The following is a 20,099-nucleotide window of genomic DNA, read 5'->3' on the forward strand; positions in this document are numbered from 1 at the left end:
CTAAGAGAGAGAGAGAAAGAGAGAGAGAGAATTGAATGGCTCACAAGTGACAGCTAGGTTTCTCGCTTCAACAGACTAGGCAGAGTATAAGATAGGGAATTCTGGGCTAGGTACTGATATGGGAAATGGAAGGAAGATAGAGTTTGTTTTGGATAAAGTAAAAACACAATCTAATAAGCAGAAAATATATTGTACTTTAAATTATTTTAGCAAATGAGAAAACCAATGGTTTTCCCAAAACGACATCTGGTTGCTTCACTTCCCTCTTTGATGTCCACAATATGTTTTCGTGATCGCTTAGTCAAAACAATGCTTTCATGTTCTCATGCTTAGGAGATCAGTCTTACTTTTTAAAGATCCTCAGCTACTTCCTTTGTATCCTGCACCATCACAAAAAATGTCATCTGTCATCTGTATGCCTAATTTGCAATCTTGTATTCACAAGTTAGATTTCATTTGAAATAATTTTCAGGGTTTGGAACATTAGAGTTGTGTTTTGACGAGCACAATTACAAGTAGGGAAAATGTCTGTCAAAAAAAGCCAGGTTTTAAACAAAAAAAAAAAAGGCCAGGTAAAACAATGACCAAAAAATGCCCTAGTAACATCAAGTACTAAAAATTATCTACATAGTTTATTTTATCAGTCTTTCTGGAATCTAAACTCCTTTCTACCTGTGATCTTGTATTTCTAATTCTAGTTCAGATATAAATAGGTCAGCTAGATTTCTAGCCAATCTGTATATTGAGGTTATGCATAAAGACCATAAGAGATTTAAAAAAGAGAAATGGAGATTAATCTATAGGAATTCATATAGGATTGAGTTTTGACTTTTGGGAAAATTTTTTTGAAATATGGGTGAAGGGAGACAGTGAACAGTGTAAGAAATGAAATAATAATAACAATATATAATTGATCAAGGATTCATCAGGATGGGAGAGGGAGATGGGTGGGAGGAACTTATACCAAGGGCTCACATAGAAAGAAAATGTTTTAGAAATGGTGATGGCAACATATGTACAAATATGCTTGATACAATTGATGTATGGACTATTTTAAGAGCTGTCAGAGCCCCCAATAAAATGATTTAAAAGAGAAATGAAAAATTATTTGAAGTTCCAGAAGTAGAAATTTGTTCAAAACCGATTAGTAGGTCTTTTAAACAGCATCATCTCTTTTATTATTTAGGATTGTTTTTCAAATGAAAAAGCGCATTAATGCTTACCACTATCGTCCACTACCTTCTGAAATATCCTGTGTTTCACTGAGGCAGAACTATCTATTGGAAAATGAGGATGTAAGTGTACATTACATTGCAGCAAATATCAGGAAAGAGCACCTGAGGCTGTTAGTTGTGATTTATTGAATATTGTTCAGGGGTGGTGATGGAAAACGATGGCTAATAGAAGGTGCTGACTGGCATTCTATCTCCTGTGACTCCCAGACCAGGTACCCTCCCTGCCACACCTGAGATGTTTCTTTAAGATCAGGCTATATTAAAATAAAACTACAAAGATACTTCTGAAATGATATTATGAAATATTACTCTTACATACTAACTCAAAACAACTGGTAGTATTTTGTTGACAAATAGAAAAGAAAAAAAAACTCCGAACCAATGAATCCCGTAGGATTGGGACATTACAGATGGCTCATCCTCTTTGTTGACTTTAATCCCAACCACTTTTCCCTTCTGAATAATAGTTAGTGAATGCTTCTGAAGAAATGGATGTGTCAGAAGGACACATTCGAGTTATGAAACACTGCATGATGTGAAGATGGCTGTTAAAAGAATAAAAATGTTAGTTTCACTATTGACCTAGAAAGATTTGGTTGGAAAAATAGAACTGCACTGAATCAGCATAATTAATATGGCACTTACAAGTATACCTTTTTAATTATATTAGATTCAATCGAAAGACTTCTGTCTCTTTGGATACAGTGCAAAAGAAAATAACCAAAACCACATAATCAAAGTAAAATAGCAAAGGCTCACTTAGCAGATAATTGGGAATATTACACAGAAATCAAGGAAAAAGGAATGCCCAATAGGCATTCATACCAGTAATTGTGATAACTACTGATAACAATAGGTAATATTTAATGAATACTGATTGAGTGCCCAGAGCCTTAAGTTATCTCACTTGATTCTCAGAATATTCCTGTGAGGAAATTCTTAGTCTCAATTGTATAGAAGAGGTTTAAATGACTTGCTCAAGATACTTAGCTAGTAAGTGGCAGAATTACATTTTCAACTCATGATTATGTCTCCTTAGACTGTTTCCTTAACCACAGTGTCACACAGCACATCCAAGATTATAGCTCAGGTTGGATGGAGGTGTTTAGTACTTTGGGATAAGATAAAGGAGGTTACCTTGCAATACCTATGAAACTGAGCAAGCCAAGTCTTTGCCCAAACTGTAAATCTACACATGGGGTCGAGATATTCAACAATGGCAGAGAACTTATTAATAGAACACCCACCCCTGTAGTCTACTGAAACTTGGTGTGCATTTCTCCTGGGTGACTGGCTGTGAACCTGAAGGGGTGCCATTTAAAAAGGGAAAGGGCACCGAGAAACAAGTAGATAGGATAGTGAGATGGCGGGATTTCCAACGAGGGGAGGCGGGGAGAGTGTAGGACTGTAGGGAGAGTACCCACTGAAACAATCAGCGTGTTAACTGGACCCGTACCTGGCCCTGATAAATTCAGTCCCTTGGTCATGAGCTAGCATTTGGGAGCCCCTGCATCAGAACTCCAGGTTGCCTTAATGAATAACTCCACCTGCCTTAATTAATTAGCCCAGGTAGATTGCATGTAGACAACAATGACAATGATTTGTAGAACACCGAGTTTGCTTTCAAAGACATCCATAACTGACATGTGAGTAACTCCCATGGTTTTAAAAGATTGATAATGTTCTTAGCTTTGCATTCTAAAAAGTTTCTCTAATTGATTATAGCTTAGAGGATGTAATGCTTTACATTTTTACATATTCCTCTTTGTTTACAGCTCTTGCTGGTGCTGTTTGAATAATGGAGTCCTTGGTGGCTCAATGATTAAAGGCTGGACTCAAATGGTTCAAGGTTGGTGGTTCAAACCCACTTAGAGGTGCCTCAGAAGTAAGGTCTGGCAATCTTGGTCCAATAGATCATAGTCTTGAAAACCTCCTGACACATAATCCACAGCACCACCAGAGCTTCTTAACGATAATAATAACCAAATTCCCTGCCATTGAATCAATTCCAACTTACAGACTATAGGACAGGACAGGCCTGCCGCTGTGGATTTTCAAGATTGTAACAGTAAAGATTTTAACAGAAAACCCTAGGGGGCAGTTCTAACATTGTCCTGTAGGTCACCAAAGAGGAGGAATTAACTCGGCTTCACCAAACAACAAACTAAAATTTTAAAAATCCAAACACTGCAATTGAATTGAAGCTAACTCACAGCGACAGTTTCAGAGCTGCACCTTTGGGAGCAGAGAACACCTCATTTTGCTCCTAAGGAGTGGCTGGTGGTCTTGAACTGCTGATGGAAAAGTCTGTGTAATCTCCACAGACTCATTGAGTCCGTGGTAGAGTGGGTTACTTGGTGGGCTGCTAACTGAAAGATCTGAAATGTAAACCCACTAGCAGCTTTAGGGGCAAAGATGAGGCTTTCTTCTCTGTAAAGATTTACAGCCTGGGAAACCCCCGAAGGGGAAGGAAGCCCTGTTCTGTCTTTTAGGGCTGCTAAGATAGGTGGCAAAGAGACTAGGAATTTAAAGTTAGTCATAGGATTTGCTGTTGTGAGGCATTTAAAGGGTCAAAAATACAAGTATCTCCTCAATTAGAACTTTTTCTTAATAAGATGTTTCTTAATTAAATGAGTTTGATTATAGTTTAGTAAATGTGTTATTTGATACTGTGGACTCTTTCATCAGATTTCACTTGATTCAGGAAAGGTAACACCTGTGGGTTGATTCACAAAAGCCTCTTTTGTTGAATGGACACCCGCAGGCCATGAGGCAATTACATGTGTTGCTTGCATAGAAAGGAGGGGTTTTAAGTAGACTCCTTTAAGTACAGCTGAGAAGCAGAGCTTCCATTCTTTCCTGCAGCCCAGAGATTGGGCTTTACCATAGCTCGGAAGTAGACTCCTGATGGAAAAGGAGAAAGCGTGGCTTAGGGTTCTTTTAATGCCTTAAAATTTTTTATTTTATTTTTTTTATCATTTGATTAGGGGCTGTTACAACTCTCATCATAATCCATACATATATCAATTGTGTAAAGCACATCTGTACATTCTTTTCCCTCATCATTCTCAAAACATTTGCTCTCCACTTAAGCCCTTGGTATCTAGTCCTCGTTTTTTTCTCCTCCCCGCTCCCCCCTCCCTCATAAGCCCTTGGTAATTTATAAATTATTATTTTGTCATATTTTGCCCTGTCTGATGTCTCCATTCACCCACTTTTCAGTTGTCCATCCCCCAGAGAGGAGGTAAAATGTAGATCCTTGTAATCCATTCCCTCTTTCCAACCCACTCTACCTCTACCTTCCCAGTATCGCCACTCACACCCCTGGTCCTGAAGATATCATCCGCCCTGGATTCCCTGTTTTTCCAGTTCATAACTGTACCAGTTTACATCCGATGATCAAGCCAGACTCGCAAAGTAGAATTCGGATCATGATAGTGGGTGGGGTCGGAGAGGAAGCATCCAGGATCTTGGGGAAAGCTGTATTCTTCATCGGTGCTAGGTCGTACCCTGACTGACTCTTCTCCCCTAGCACCCTCTGTGAGGGGATCTCCAGTGGCCGACAAATGGGCTTTGGGTCTCCACTCTGCACTTCCCCCTTCATTCACTATTGTAAGGTTTTTTTTGTTTTGTTTTCTGATGATGCCTTATACCTGATCCCTTTGGCAACTCGTGATCGCACTGGCTGCTGTGCTACTTCCATGTGGGCTTTGCTGCTTCTGAGCTAGATGGCTGCTTGTTCACCTTCAAGCCTTTAAGACCCCAGATGCTATACCTTTTGGCTTTCTTTGAAGATTCATTATAATCATTCATTAGCTTCTTTGAGGCATTCTATTACTTCAGAGATAATACTTCAACTTATTCAGCTAAAAACGTTAGGATATAAATGCCACAAAAGGGATCTAGCTAGCGTCAGTTACTGTGTTTGGAAGAATTTCCAAGTATTAATCATCAGCAAATGCTTGAATTATAACTATGCTATAAAGAATTAAGACTATTACAATTACTGAATAGAGACTTATCCTCATAAAATAGTGTGAGGTCCTAAATGCTTCCTCTCCCCCCCCACACACACTGTCATGTTCCGAATCCTACCTTGCAAGTTTGGCTAGACCAGAGGGTGTACACTGGTACAGTTAGGAACTGGAAACACAGGGAATCCAGGACAGATGATCCCCTCAGGACCAGTGGTGTGAGTGCCAATACTTGGAGGGCATAGGGAGGGTGGGTTGGAAAGGGGGAACCGATTTCAAGGATCTACATTTGACCTCCTCCCTGGGGGACGGACAACAGAAAAGTGGGTGAAGGGAGATGTGGGACAGAGCAAGATATGACACAATAATAATTTATAAATTATCAAGGGTGCATGAGGGAGAGGGGAGGGGAGGGAGGGGGGAAATGAGGACATGATGCTAGGGGCTTGGGTGGAGAGCAAATGTTTTGAGAATGATGAGGGTAACGAATGTACAAATACACTTTACACAATTGATGTATTTATGGATTGTGATGAGTTGTATGAGCCCCTAATAAAATGATTAAAAAAATAGTCCTCTGACTGTCTAAAAGTAGATGTTTTACAAAACATAAAGGTCTTCTACACAACAGTCAGATTGTGAGGATTTGGGTTTTCATTGTGCCGAGTGTGACCCATGCTGAAGGCTGCAATCGTGGGTCTTCATCAGTAAGTTTTCAAGTCCTTCTCACGGTCAGCAGGCAAGGCTGTGCCAAGTGCATGTCCAAGGTGGTCACGCCTTCCTCCAATCCTGATGTCCCACTTTTCATATAATCCACCTTCTCAGATGACTTACACAGCATAGAGATTGAATAACTGTAGTGAAAGGATACAACCCTGACACTCACCTTTCTTGATTTTCTCTTCTGTTGATTTTCTATTCTCTTGTTCTTTTCACAAAACTGCCTCTTGATCCGTGTGCTGGTTCCTCATGAGTACAGTGAAGTGGTATTCTCATTGTTCTCAGAGCTACCCATAATTTGTTAGATCCCCAGTCAAATGCCTTTAGTTTGGTAATGAAATGAAAGTTTCTTTCTGGTATTCTCTACTTGTAGCCAGGATTCATCTGACATCAGCAGTGCTGTCCCTTGTTCCATTTCCTCTTCCAAGTCTGGCCTGAATCTCTGGCAGCTCTCTGTGTACTGCTGCAACTGTTGTTGGATGAACTTCACTACATTTCACTTGAATGTGGTATCAATGATATTGTTCTACAATTTGAGCTTTCTGTTGGACACCTTTCTTTGGCTTGGGTACAAATATGGATCTCTTATAGTTAGTTGATCAAGTAGTTATCTTCCAAATTTCCTGGCATAGACAAGTGCATCCTGCTAGTGATGTGTCAGCTTGTTGAGACATTTCCGTTGGTATTCCATCAATTCTTGAGCCTTGTTAAGGCTAATTCTTAGAGTGCAATTTAGACGTCTTCCTTCAGTCCTACTGTTCTTCCTCATTGCTACCTCTTGAAGTGGCTGGATGCTGACTAGTTTTCTTTCTTGCTGTTTGTGTATTCCTTCTACCTTCTTTTGATGCTTCCTGCATCATTCCATAGTTTGTCTATAGAATCTTTCAATCTTGTAACTCGAGGCGTGAAACATTTTCTTTAGTTCAGTTTAAAATATGCTGATCATATCTTTCTGTTTTGGTTTTCTAACTCTAGGTCTTTTTATATTTCATTATAATATTTTACTTTGTCTTCTCAAGCTGCCCTTTGAAATTTTATGTTGAGCTCTTTGACTTTATCATTTATTCCATTTGCCTTAGCTGCTCTATTATTAAAAGCAAGGGTCTTTTCTGACATCCGCTTTGATATTTTCTTTCGTTCCTGTTTTTTTAATGACCATTTGCTTTCTTCATGTATGATGTTCTTGCTGTCCTCCTGCAGCTTATCAGGTCTTCTCTCATTAGTGTTTAATGCTTCCAATTTGTTCTTAAGATGTTCTGAAAATTCAGGTGGGAAAACCAAATGCTCACAACTGGACCAATAGATAACATTATGCTAAATGGAGGAAAGATTGAAGTTGTCAAGGATTACATCTTACTTGGTTCCACAACCAGTGCAGCAGTCAAGAGGTTAAATGATGCATTAGGCATATCTGCAGCATAATACCTCTTTAAAGTTTTGAAAAGCAAGGTTGTTACTTTGTCAACTAAAGTAACCTGACCCAAGCTATGGTATTTTCATCGCCTCATATGCTTGTGAAAGTGGGATATTCAACAAGGAAAACTAAAGGAAAGTCAATGCATTTGAACTATCGTGCTGGGGAAGAATATGGGAAGTACCATGATGTCAACAGAACAAGCAGTCTGTCTTGGAAGTACAGCCAGAATGCTCCTTAGAGGCAAGGGTGGTGAGACTTTGTCTAATGTCCTTTGTACCTGTTATCAGGAGAGACTAGTTCCTCGAGAAGGGCATCGGGCTTGGTAAAGTACAGGGACAGTGAAAAAGAGGAAGACTTTGACCAGAGTGATGGACACAGTGGCTGCAACAATGGGCTCAAACTTAAGAATTCTGAAGATGACACAGGACCACATAGTGTTCCCTTCTGTTGCACATAGATAGCTATGACTCGGGACCAGAGAACCCAACAACATCGAGGGTCCCAAAGAAAGCCAACTTTAGATGGTAAATGCTCTAAATCAGAGGTTGGTAAGTTGAGGTTTTTGAGCCATATGTCTTTTTCTGGAAAGTATGGTGGTTCTGAAATAAAATCGAAGCATTTTAAAGGATATTAGTCAGATATGATGATTTTATTTGTAAAAACATATTCATGGTTCTAAATAATTCTTAAATTGTGACAGGACTTGGCTCTTCTTTCTTGCTAGCCTCTCTTCTCTTCTAAACTATCAGATAAAATGCAGATAATAGTGGGATATACTGAACAGGGCATACTGGATTTGGGCTCATTGATCATTTGACAGGGTTGAAAAAAAATTTTAAGTTATTATGTTGCCCTTTTTTTTCCAGCCAAGTGATCAATGAGCCATGATTCAATATAACATCTATAGCTTAATTGGCGACATTAAAAAAAATCTCATTTTACTTCAGGAAACGTATCATTTCTATAAATATATAAACACTTACCTGTATCTATATGCAAAGGAGTTCTGATGATGCAGTGGGTTCAGTATTGGGCGGTTTGAACTCACCCAGCAGCTCCTTGGGTGAAAGATGCAGCAGTAGGCCTAGAGAGTTATAGCAATGGAAACCTTACCAGAGTAGTTTACTCTCTCTGTGGAGTTGTTATAGATAGCAGTACGTAACTTCAAGGCATTTTTGAAGATATATCTAATGAAGACATTCTGACACTAGGAAATCTAAAATAAAGTGAAATTCAAATTTTACATGCTTTTATGAACTTTATTATTTTTTTAAATGAGGTTCCAAGCAATAACTAAAGGATAGGGAAAATAAGTCTATGCCAATAACTTATTTTGGTCTGGTTAGTAATTCAACTATTTAAGTAACAAAACTGTAATAGAGCTGTAGAAAGCATTTCTAAAACTTGTTGCAAAGAATAATCTTTAAGTTTATAGCTGACCAATGTTAATGAGCAAATGTTTGATACTGCAGAAAGCACTTTTCTAAGGGCCTATTTATTTTTATTCAAAAGATTAAATTTCCCATGTTGAGTTGGATGACTGCAGAAGTCTAATAAAAACAAATAATATAACAATAGATTTTTTTTTACAAATAATTTGGTTCAAAGCACTGTATTATGAAAGGCTCACAATACCTAATGTGAAACCTTGAATTAGCATGAGAGAAGAAAGCCAAAGTTTGAGGAAAGGGGTTGAGGCTGGGGAAATGGACATGAGATTTCTTGAAAATATAATATCTTTTCTTCAAAATCAAGTGCCTCCAATGTGAAAAAAAAAAAGCTTAGCAATTTTTAAGAGGGAGATTGTAACAGCATTCAAATTATAACCAAGAAAGGAAACCCAGTATATATAGATAGATAGATAGATAGATAGATAGATAGATAGATAGATAGATAGATAGATATAGATAGCACATATTAACAAATGTTAATATAGGGCCACTATGAGACTGCATCAACCTGATGGCACGTGGGTTTGGTTTTGGTGAGGTTACCCAACTTCTTTCATAAAAACAGTATGTTACATCTAATCAGGTTATCTGTAAAAAGGAGTTGTCTAATGATAAAAGTATAGTCAATTCCTGTGAGCTTTGAGCCTCACAGCTAAGTAGTTTGCCATGCAGAGAGCTTTCTTTAAGACCAGTAAAAACCTTCTACTTAAAGCACTGTGCTACAAACAAATGCTCATCTTAATCTAGGTTCAAAGTACATCAGGTGGGGCGGGCTTTGGCCTCCCCTGAAGAGGTGTGTGCACTGAACAGACCAATCATCTCTTGGTTCCAATTCCTTGGCTCCTGATGCTCAGGTTTCCATAGAGCCGCCTACCCTATGCTGATAATTATTCTACTTAGTGCGGTGGTCATAGATGTTGGCGTGGATTTTACGTCAGTTTGGGGATGTCCCTCACAGAGATGTAACACTGCCTTTCCTGCATCCATCACATCCTGAGCCACGAGGGTGAGGGGCAGACCTAAATGATAGAGACCAGTCATTCTAAGAATCACAGCATCAGCTTCACCTGGAAATTTGTTAGAATTGCAAACTCTGGGGACTAATGGACACAGACCTCACAAATCAGAACTTCCAAAATGGGTCCCAGAAACATGCGCTTCCACAAAATTTCAATGCCTGCTCAACTGTGGGAGATACTAACATGTGCTCTTTTGTTGAAATAGCATCGTAATGGCGAGGAGGGGCCATAGAGAGAATGTGTCCATGCCAGGTACTCGCCTGTAGTAGGAAACGTTTACACAGCAAATTAGGTTTTCCTTTCACTCTTTTTTAAGAAGCCTTGGCGGTGGTCCCTGTAGCAGTTAAAAACCACCAGCAGCTCCCAGAGAGTGTTTGGGCGTTGTAACTCCTGTAACAAGTTACTGTCTTGGAAATCCACAGGACATTTGCTGAGTCTGTACTGAAGACTGCATTGAGTTGTTTTTTTTAAACAATGTTTACACAAATTGTGCTACTGGTAACAATTTTGCATGTTAATCTTCTCAATTGTTTTCAGAAGTTTATTCTGCTTCCATTAATCTAGCTGCCCTTGCCCTCAAGACTTTGTTTTTAGGTAAATGGTCAACATTGACCATCTGCTCTCATATAAGCCATAATTTATTGATTAAGGGAGTACATGGGGGATACGGCTTGTTCTATAAACCAATGTTATGTAGCTGAAAGGTGACTTGCACATGCAAAGGTTATCTCAGAACAATAGTGTCATGGATTCTTCTATTCTCTGAGTCCAGGTGGTCTAGTCTTTTTTGATCTGGGACCTCTTACTGTATCCTCTGGTCAGAATGGTTGGTAGTGGTAGCCACCAGGCAACACCTAGTTCAGGTTTCAGGTTACAAGAGGCTGTGGTTCTGGTGAGGTCCCTAGCATTTGTTTCTTCTTGGAGCCTGTGAAGTCCTTCAGTCTACCTACTCCACAGTTGACCCAGACGGTCATTCATGTTTAAGATTGCAGACATTACTCACCACACTAGTACCTAGAACAGTGGTTCTCAACCTTCCTGTCACGACCCTTTAATACAATTCCTCATGTTGTGGTGACCCCCCCAACCCTAAAATTATTTTGGTTGCTACTTCATAACTGTAATTTTGCTACTTTTGTGAGTTGGGCGACCCCTGTGATAGGGTCATTCTACCCCAAAGGGGTCATGACCCACAGGTTGAGAACTGCTGATCTAGAACATTCTTTGTAAATTGTTATGACAGTTAACTGAACTGTCCTGAGTCTGTGGCCCCAATCATTTAACCCTGTAAACCCATCACACAAGTTGTTGGGACATCTCTAGGGAGGCTCTGTAACTGTGGCCCCTATGTGGTTTGTTACAACTGTAGTTATAAACGCAGCACACACAAATGTTGTATACATACTCCCACAAAGGAAACTTTACATGTACGTGCGTTTACTCATGTTTTTTAGTTGTGCTTACTGGTGTTGCAAAATTTTATATATTACAATATTTAATTGAATTTTCCTTTTCATGCACGTTTTTGTATCTCCTTACCTTGGTCACTTAGTGCTGACTTTGTCCCTGTTTTGCCTTTCCTACCCCATCACCAAAAGTAGCAAGTGTCTATTACCTAGAAAGGGATTCCCATTTCAGTAGGTTTGAAAATGTGATAGTTCTAAATGTGTATCAATGTGATTGAGAACAATTTTTCAACTTATAAAACCAGTTAAACACATAGGACACATAAGAGATAGGGTATTTTCATTAAGGTCACGATAATTAATTTTTACAACTGATTTTTTAACAAGTCTTTTTAGTTCTTGATGGTCATTACTGAAGTATAATGCTTTGAAGATATAGGCTTTACAAAGGCAGAACTGGGATCTTAATTAGAATTTTGACAAGACCACTCCACTAAAATGACGAGATCATTTGTAATTGATGTCACAATCAATTACCATTTAGCTCATCATGAGCATTCTAAGTCTGGCCTTAGTAGTGGCCTCAGGATGCTTGAGAGTGAGTGGCGGGCGGCCCTGCTTATGCTGACACAGGGACAGGGGGCACATTTTCAGTTGGCATCCTAATGACCTCTTTTGAAGTCTATTAAATTAATGATCCTGTCATATTATTTTGAGCATTTGAGTTTTGTGTAATAGATTATTTGGGAACCATATAACAACAACAAAAATCCTTTTTTGTGCAAGAAACAGTAAATCATACTGTTATTTCATAAAGGAGAACCTTAATAATTTCTCTCATCACTAAAAGGTATGTTTAACTTTTTATATTGCCCAAATTCATTTTTTTCTTTTTCAAAGGGGCTGCTCTCTTCTCTGATTCTAGGTGCCCCTGGGCCATGTTTGGCTAGAAGGTGATAATCTACAGAATTCGACTGATTCCAGGTGCTATGGACCTATTCCATATGGAGTAATAAGAGGACGTATTTTCTTTAAGGTACTGTTTTCTCTTTTAAATGCAAGCTTTCTTCTCTGAGTAGAAAAAAAGTTTCTTTCAACATAAACGTTGAAATCTAAGGTCTCTCATTAGTCTTAACTATTGCAATAAGCGTATTTTTGAACATGTTGATAATTACATAGCTGTATAGAAAACATTGCTCACCCCCTTCCCCATAGAGATAACCAAGAATCCCAAGAATATTTCTCTGTTTGAATAAATGTACAACTATTATTTAGTTATCATCACTGAACCTGGCGCCTTGTCTCGTACAAGGTTTACAGGAATACACACCCTGAGGAGATGCTAATATCACTTGCAGAGGGGTCAAAACTCTGTACCGGGATCCCTCCGCAAAGAGTACAGGACTAAACTGTAGTCACAGTGAATGTTTCTTAGAAAAGGTTGTTTTTACTAATTTCTTTCCATTTAAGCAGGTGTCGTATTCAACTAGCTAAACCTTAGGTATTTTACGTTGAAGGTTTACATTTAACTCTTATTTTGGGTAGTAAAAGAAAGTGCACCCCCCACATACACAATTATGAACCCATAGATACATAATACATAATTTATTGTATATTGCTTTAATGTTCAGAATTTAAGAGCTTTACATACATATATACCAACAAATTTATTTTCTAAAGTTTTATTATGATGCAGAAAAACATGTTCTTAATTGAAGAAAAGGGAGAAGGCATAGAGAAAAGGGATATAGGAAAATAAAAGGAATCTAATATGTCACTTTCATTAATTTTCTTCTTATATTTTGATTCTGCAGATTTGGCCTCTGAGTGATTTTGGATTTCTACGAGACAGCCCCAATGGTCACAGATTTTCTGATGATTAGCAACTGTTTTTTCTTTTGACTTAGTACTCCTGTTTAAGTGAATTTATTATTGTCATTGAAACCATGTATTCAACAATAAACTTTGCTATTCTGCTGTAGCTGTCTTTGTTACAATTACATATATGAAACATAGATCCTATAAGCTACATAAAATATAGCTTGAAAAGCATATGGATATGTAGATAAATATGTAAACCAAAGTAAGCCACCTATATTTCGATGTATACAAAAATATTTTTAGAGTGAAAACTTGGATGATTATCTCAAGTTTGGACGTCATGGTTTGACAGATATAATGAAAGTAAGCTACTCTTTAAGATTCCTTAAGCTTTAATTACACTTGGGAGAGTAGTTAACTATTTTTTATTGATTAGTCTAACTTGACAGCTTCCAAGAGTTTCACAAGCATATGCTTAACAAACTCATAAACTCCCACAAACTTAACTACCAATTCAGTCAGTTCCGACTCACAGTGACTCCACAGGACCGAGTAGAATTGCCCTGATGGATTTCTGAGGCTGTAACTATTTACTTCTCCAAAGGAGCAGCTGGTGGTTTTGAATTGCTGTCCTTGAGGCTAGAAGCCCAATTTGTAACCCACTATGCCACTCAAGTTTCAGTGACCCCAGAAAGAAGTCCTTAATGCTCTTTAAATGAGTTCTGACACATTGTGCAGAGAACATTAACTATGTAGAAAAATAAAAGGTCAGGACATCTAGTCAGTGGTAATAAAAAACAATACAATATAAAAGCCCCATCTTCATAGTACAAGCAGGGCAATGGTACACTCATTCATAAAGATAGGCATTAATAATCTAAAATAAAAAGGAAACTAGTATACTCATTCAAAAATGTTAAAAGTTTCCATCGCCAAAACTGCATTGTGAACTGGAAATGGCAGTGTCCACGCGCTCCCTCCACACTTCAGTCTGTTGTGGTCAGGCACCAGCGAGTGCGTGTCAGTGCAGAGCAACCTCAGGGCTGGAGAAGCCATAATCATGATGGGAGCTGATCATCAGCTCTTTTTCCCAGAGCCTCTGGGTGAGTGCATTCTGCCATCAGGACAAACTCCCTTCACTACAGCCAGAGGCCTTAAACTACAAGGCCGGGAATGGAGTTGAGTCTTCTGCCTCTAAAGCCATTCTTTTAAATTTTCTAGTCGTCACTCAGCCTCCTCATTAACTGAGATAACCTCAGACACGTCTACATCCAGTCTCCTCATGAAGGAGCTAGATTCACATTATTCATAAAGATTCTAATAACCTTAATTTTGAGATAGCAGGTAGAAACATCACCTATTTTCTCAGCAAACAAACTTAAAACAGGAGGAAAAATAATTTTTGTTGAGCTGAGGAAACAGGAAAATAATGTTTTCAAGTAGAAATTTACAAAATACTATCCCTGATCTAAATAATCTTGTGGGGGTTAGTCTGTAAGTATAAATTACAAATACAAATAAGTAAATTTTCTATTAATCTGAAGTGGCTTCTAGATAATCTCTTATTTTGTAAGAAAACATAGCATAAAAAGTTGTTTAAGCTTTATATTTGCTTGGCTACACCCTCCTCCACATGTCTGAATACGTCGTTACAGGGTTCCCTGTGGTGGCTAACTTCAGGCAGAGTGAAGGAGTTCTATAACTAATGAACACGTGTCACAGGAAATCAGGTTGACATCCTTTGCTTCATCCTTGGAAACACTGTATTTTCCACCACACCGGCAGCTCAGAAAGTAAGAGCAATCATCTGCAAAAAAAAACCCAAGAAAAATAAAAGCAAATTCCCCCTGATAGAAATGGCAAAACAAGTAGCAACTCTCAGCACAATATGCTCATCTGTGCCCCAAAAAGGCCTGACTCGGTCCTAATTCTTGATACATGTTAATTTGACCATGTTTGGAAACAGTACTTGCAAGTACAATGAATTAATATGAGGTAATACTGGAGGAGGTGAGGAAGGAGGGAGAGAAGAGACAGAAGCATATCCTGAAGAACACCTGATGACTACGGAGGCAGAGATGGGAGTTTGCTGCCATATGCCAAGCCAACACCCGCGGTTACTAGCAGCCAAAAGAGACAAGAAAAGATGAATTTCCAAAAAGAGCTTAGAGAGCCTAGTCCCACCAACAGCCTCACTTTGGACATCTAAGATTTGGAATCCACTCGATGGCAAGGTGCTAGAGCCCACAGAACTTTCAGAGAATGAATTTCTATTGTTTTAAGCCCCTTATGTCCTGTCAATTTTTTTTATGATAGTGCTAGGAAACGCAAGCATTCAGTTAAGAAACATGTATTTAAAAGAGAACTAGAAAAGCAAAGGGGGTAGGTGTTTCTAAAAATTATCCACAATCTGGATCTGTATTCTTTTGTCTAAAACATCACTAGGAGAGAGCAAGGAAACTAGTAGCCTCTCTACGTCGTTTGCTGAATAAGTTTCACATGGATACGCTTTCTCTTCTAGTATTACAAGACTGTAGGGATCCGACAGACGGAAACTCACCACTTTCTTACAGTGATAAGGATTAAGTTCATCTTTATAATACCATACACCTCAATTTAAATAGCATATAAGGGCATTTTGTCATACTCCTCTAACATTCTACATGCTATATCGATGTATTACTGACTAACTTGGCTGGGTTGAGAGTCTTTACTTTTCCTATCAAGTCTGCTGGGGAGAGCCAGGTCAACAATACATTTATGGTTACTCTCAATGATTTCATTTCCTCAGTAACTCCGCATTTCCACCTGTATCAGAGAGCTCATATATACACTGGCTAAACAGACACATGAACCACCATTAATCCATAATCTTAATTTAAAGTAAAATCCTAATTATTTTTAAAGAATGGTTTAAAAAAAGACAAGTTATAAATACCCTAAATTCCAAGAACTCATGGCCATCAAGTTGATGACGGCTCACAGTGACTACTACTACTAAGAAAACAAAATATATAAGCCCTACCGATTAGGGCTTCTAAACAAGGGCCAAGTTACACATTACATAACAATCAGAGGTGTTACCTGTGCAATTTTGCCCAAGTGAGAACGCAACGTGTACCCTCCTCAGAGATGAAAGCTTTAGAAATTCAAAGACAGCACTGCTTTGAATGTTTTGGTCTCTAAACCCTGCCAGTAATTCAATCTCCTGCATCGGGCTCCTAAAACTTTCAGGAAGGACGGTGGGACACTAGGGGAGTAATTTTATTGGCAGGACTCTGGAGAGCAACAAACATTCAAAGCTCAGTGTTCAGCATCATCCTTGAACAAGGCACCGTGCTTTTTCTTATATGGGTCCAAATAGCACAAGCTATTTTAGTTGCTATGCTGCCCTTGTTTGTGCTGGCAATTGCAGGAACATATTGAACTAGTTCAAAGCCCTGCTATCAACTATAGCAATGGGAGCTGATTTGTCTAATAAACAGTAAGACATATACATACATTGATTGATAAGGTAGAGCGTAACTATATTTTAACAAAACTAGTTGACTATACCTCCTTAGTCTGCTGCGTCGCATGTTCTAGTCTCCCCTCCACACACTAACAGTGCAAGCGTGTGTCACTGGTGTATTCAACTTTCACAGTACCTCTACACTGGGAATATCACTTACATAAAATTGTCACATTTTCCAATTATTCACTGCAAATAATTCCCTCTAGGAGTTCACTGAGGAAGGGGGGTTTGGGGTCTCGTGCCACAGGCTAAAAACACAATTCCCTTTCTAAGTCATTGGACTTAGAATTTCCTAGGAATAGCAAAGATTACAAATTTCCCATGAAAAATATTCCAATAAACGTTAGTTAGGTACCCAGAGTAATTTAAAGACTGGAAAATGAAATGATTTAAAATGTAAAGTTCTTTTAATAGATAAATCAAGTTGAGTGACATAGGACTTTTCCCTCTAAGAAATAATGAAAAAGTGAGGGTGAAAATCAAACATCCAAATAGAACTGCGTGCCCTGACAGTGTATGATTCTATAGAGGAAACACACAAACATGCTAACAGGAATTCATCTCAATTGTCAAGATAAGGGGAAAGAAAATCACCATGTCAGTAATGAGAAGACCAAGACAGTAAAAAACAAATGTACTTAACATCTTTTTTTTCCTGAAAACCCCTACTATTTTTCTTCAGTGTAGTAAAACAAACATAAAAAGTTCCAACCTTTGTTCCAGGACATATCTTCAAGACATATTTGCGCATCCAGAGGTCCGACATTTCTTAGATCATCTTCTGTAAAATACCGTTAAGATAATTTAATCATAACCATGAAGAACTACTGAGAAGGCAGCTCCAGCCTGTTTCCTATAATTCTAATATCTGTACTAATAAAAAACTAACTCACTACTTATGACAACAAAGTTTTAGGGTTACTGATTTCAAGTGGCTCAAAAATCTACAACATACCACTTCTTATAGACCTGTCAAAATCTACCCTGTTTTTCTATAAACACCTAACATTGCAAAGTCATGAAGTCAATTCGATGACATTGTGGGAAAGGAGCATTTTTGCCAGATAAACTCTCTGTAGGTAGGCAAGAGTGTGGGGTTGGGTAAAAATGTTTTGAACCCCAGGTGAAACCTTTTACCAGTTTTCTCATCTACGGTGTACCTGTTTTCACGTCTTGAAACAAGGTATTTCCTCCTCATCTATACCTCCCCCATGGCAATGTTCTTCAAATTAAGTGGGATTTAGTTAAAAACACTCTAGAAAAGAAAGCTCTACCCAAATGTAAAAGGACATTAGTCATCTGATTTTTAATTGCCAAGTAGCTTACATGGAGAATGTCTTTAATATTTCCATAACCTAGGGACTGTATTGTATTGATATTCCATTTCTATTTTCTGGGCCCAAATTTTTCTCTATGGATGTAAGGTGGAAAGAAGATTGGAATTTAATCTGAATTCATCTAAGAGTGTGGTCCAGGTAGTATACGCATGTACTGTGGGATAAAGAAAACAGCACTGGTCTTTGTTTTTAAAGGCATATTATATTCAGCACTGGTCTTTGTTTTTAAAGGCATATTATATTTCCTGTATGCATGTATTGTTCTTCAAGAAGTCAATGCTTAAAAAGAAACTACTAAAACCCACCCCCTACCCCAATGAAATTATCTTTAGCTGTCTCACTTGTTCACTTGCTGAGAATGCTTCCCTTTGTTCTGTTGTGTGAATGCCTGCAATTTAATTATATTTAATAAGTGCCTGTTCAAAATGTATTGGTGAGTTACAAAATTTTATAATAGATGAAAGATTATACAATATTTTGAACTCACCATGGCTCTCTATTAAGGTATGTCAAATATTATATCACTTGATTTTTCTCTGGGTACCAACAGTCTATTATTAGACTCTCCCCCAAATCCCAAGATTATAGAGCCTTGCCCAGTGGTCGAGAGGGGATCTTCCGTATCTGAAAGCTCAGAGAAGAGCTTCTGCAAGTTGTATCAGGATGCTTACTTTTAACAAAATAAAACAATGTCCACATTCAATCTAAAGTATATTTGGCTACCGGTTATTTAGTTAAACTCTTCATTTAAATAAAATTCTACCTAAACCTAAGTTTCAAGGATGGAGAACCCAATCTTTATCATGTGTTTGAATGATGGGGGAACTGCCTTTTTAGATATGAAGAAGGAAAGGTTAAAATTGGCATACAACATCCCCTGTTGAGGGCAATAATAGGGATAATCAACTAATAATCAAGTTGTCTATAGTTCAGGCTACTGTATATCTTAAGCAATTTTGAAATCAGTGAAAGCAAATCAGAAAAGACAGAAATAATGACAAGCAAGTAAGCCATCTTAATCGAACCTATCCAGAACACCTATAATACATTAATTATACAAAAGACAAAGTACTCACATATATCCCATTTTGAAGTAATGAGAAATAATTGGCAAATGTAATTGCCAAGCAAGTTATCTTCTTATTGTTCTGCTTCTCTACTAGAAAGCTAGTTACTCTACTCAAAATAAATAAATTAATTAATAGAAAGGAGCTTTAACATTTTATTTTTCCTCTTCTTTATCTCTAACTACAAGGCCTGTAAATCAGCTACCTGTTTTATGGTTGAGAGATCTTCTCAGATCATGGTTCTTGGTAAATACAGTACAGTAAATGTCCATGTCCTGTGTCTGATTCTGAAATCTAGACACTGACCTGATTATTCAATGTTATGTGTACAGAGTCTGACTTTCTGTGGGGAATTTGGTTTTAAGTGTCAATACCTGACATACAAAAAGAACATACTGTATGATTCCTAGTAGGTGAAATGCAACCAGCCAAACTCTATGATGCTATGGGGCAGGGGGGAGTCGTGACTAAAAGGAGCTACAAGGGCCTTCTAGGATGCTAGTCAAATGGATGTGTACACTTACCATTTGAGAACTTCTCCCTCTATGTTACACTTCAATGGAAAGCTCTAAAAAGACAATGCCCATGAATTTAATAGCTACACTTTAAATAAAGATAAGGAAAGAAGTTAGAAAGAATGAGTCTCAAGAGAAAATACGTATTCTGTGAAAGGACGTTAATCTAACAACTTCTGAAAAAGGCTAGGGTGATTAACTCCGGGGAAAATTGGATCCCTGGAGAACTATATAATGAGCAGAGGGGGAGAAACAAGTAAAAGGTGAATCTGAATGCAGAAGGTAGGGGGTTGGGTGACCAGGCTCCTTTGTTGAGAGGCAGGTGTCCAGGGAATAGGGCAACAGCACCCGCCCCTCCTATCACAAGAATGGAGCACAAACCAATCAGTGTCCGCCTGTGTTTTCTTTCTTTCTTTTTCTCTTTTAAACAATGATCTCTGCTTGTCCACTATTGTGGTTCTAATTAGAAAACTCAATTATTTTCTGTCCCCTAAAGTAATCACACTAACCCTTTAATTAGCTTTGATAATCGCCTAGAATCAGACAAGGAATCTGGAAAACAGGTAAATTAGCTCCCCTTCCCCATGCCCCCAGTATTACGTATTACAAATATTTTTGAACCT

The 20,099-nt window shown here is 38.2% G+C and overlaps 2 protein-coding genes across 5 annotated transcripts in view; one reads left to right on the forward strand and one right to left on the reverse strand.

Annotated features, from left to right (window-relative positions):
- Window positions 1-13,195, forward strand: part of IMMP1L (inner mitochondrial membrane peptidase subunit 1) — a 61,784-nt gene extending 48,589 nt beyond the window's left edge. For all 3 annotated transcript variants that reach the window (XM_075545949.1, XM_075545950.1, XM_075545948.1), the window contains exons 6-7: window positions 12,148-12,258; window positions 13,037-13,195. In XM_075545949.1, the coding sequence (XP_075402064.1) occupies window positions 12,148-12,258; window positions 13,037-13,105 (180 nt within the window). In that variant the 3' untranslated portion in view covers window positions 13,106-13,195. The remainder of the gene's footprint in view (window positions 1-12,147; window positions 12,259-13,036) is intronic.
- Window positions 12,834-20,099, reverse strand: part of DNAJC24 (DnaJ heat shock protein family (Hsp40) member C24) — a 63,859-nt gene continuing 56,593 nt past the window's right edge. Inside the window, exons 3-4 of one of the 2 annotated variants that reach the window (XM_075545953.1) lie at window positions 17,270-17,338; window positions 12,834-14,850 (exon numbers count right to left, since the gene is read on the reverse strand). In XM_075545953.1, coding sequence (XP_075402068.1) covers window positions 14,720-14,850; window positions 17,270-17,338 — 200 coding nt within the window. In that variant the 3' untranslated portion in view covers window positions 12,834-14,719. The remainder of the gene's footprint in view (window positions 14,851-17,269; window positions 17,339-20,099) is intronic. The other variant, XM_075545951.1, reaches the window with a different exon arrangement.

Source organism: Tenrec ecaudatus, chromosome 4 (genome assembly GCF_050624435.1).
Source record: "Tenrec ecaudatus isolate mTenEca1 chromosome 4, mTenEca1.hap1, whole genome shotgun sequence".
Classification (NCBI taxonomy): Eukaryota; Metazoa; Chordata; class Mammalia; order Afrosoricida; family Tenrecidae; genus Tenrec; species Tenrec ecaudatus.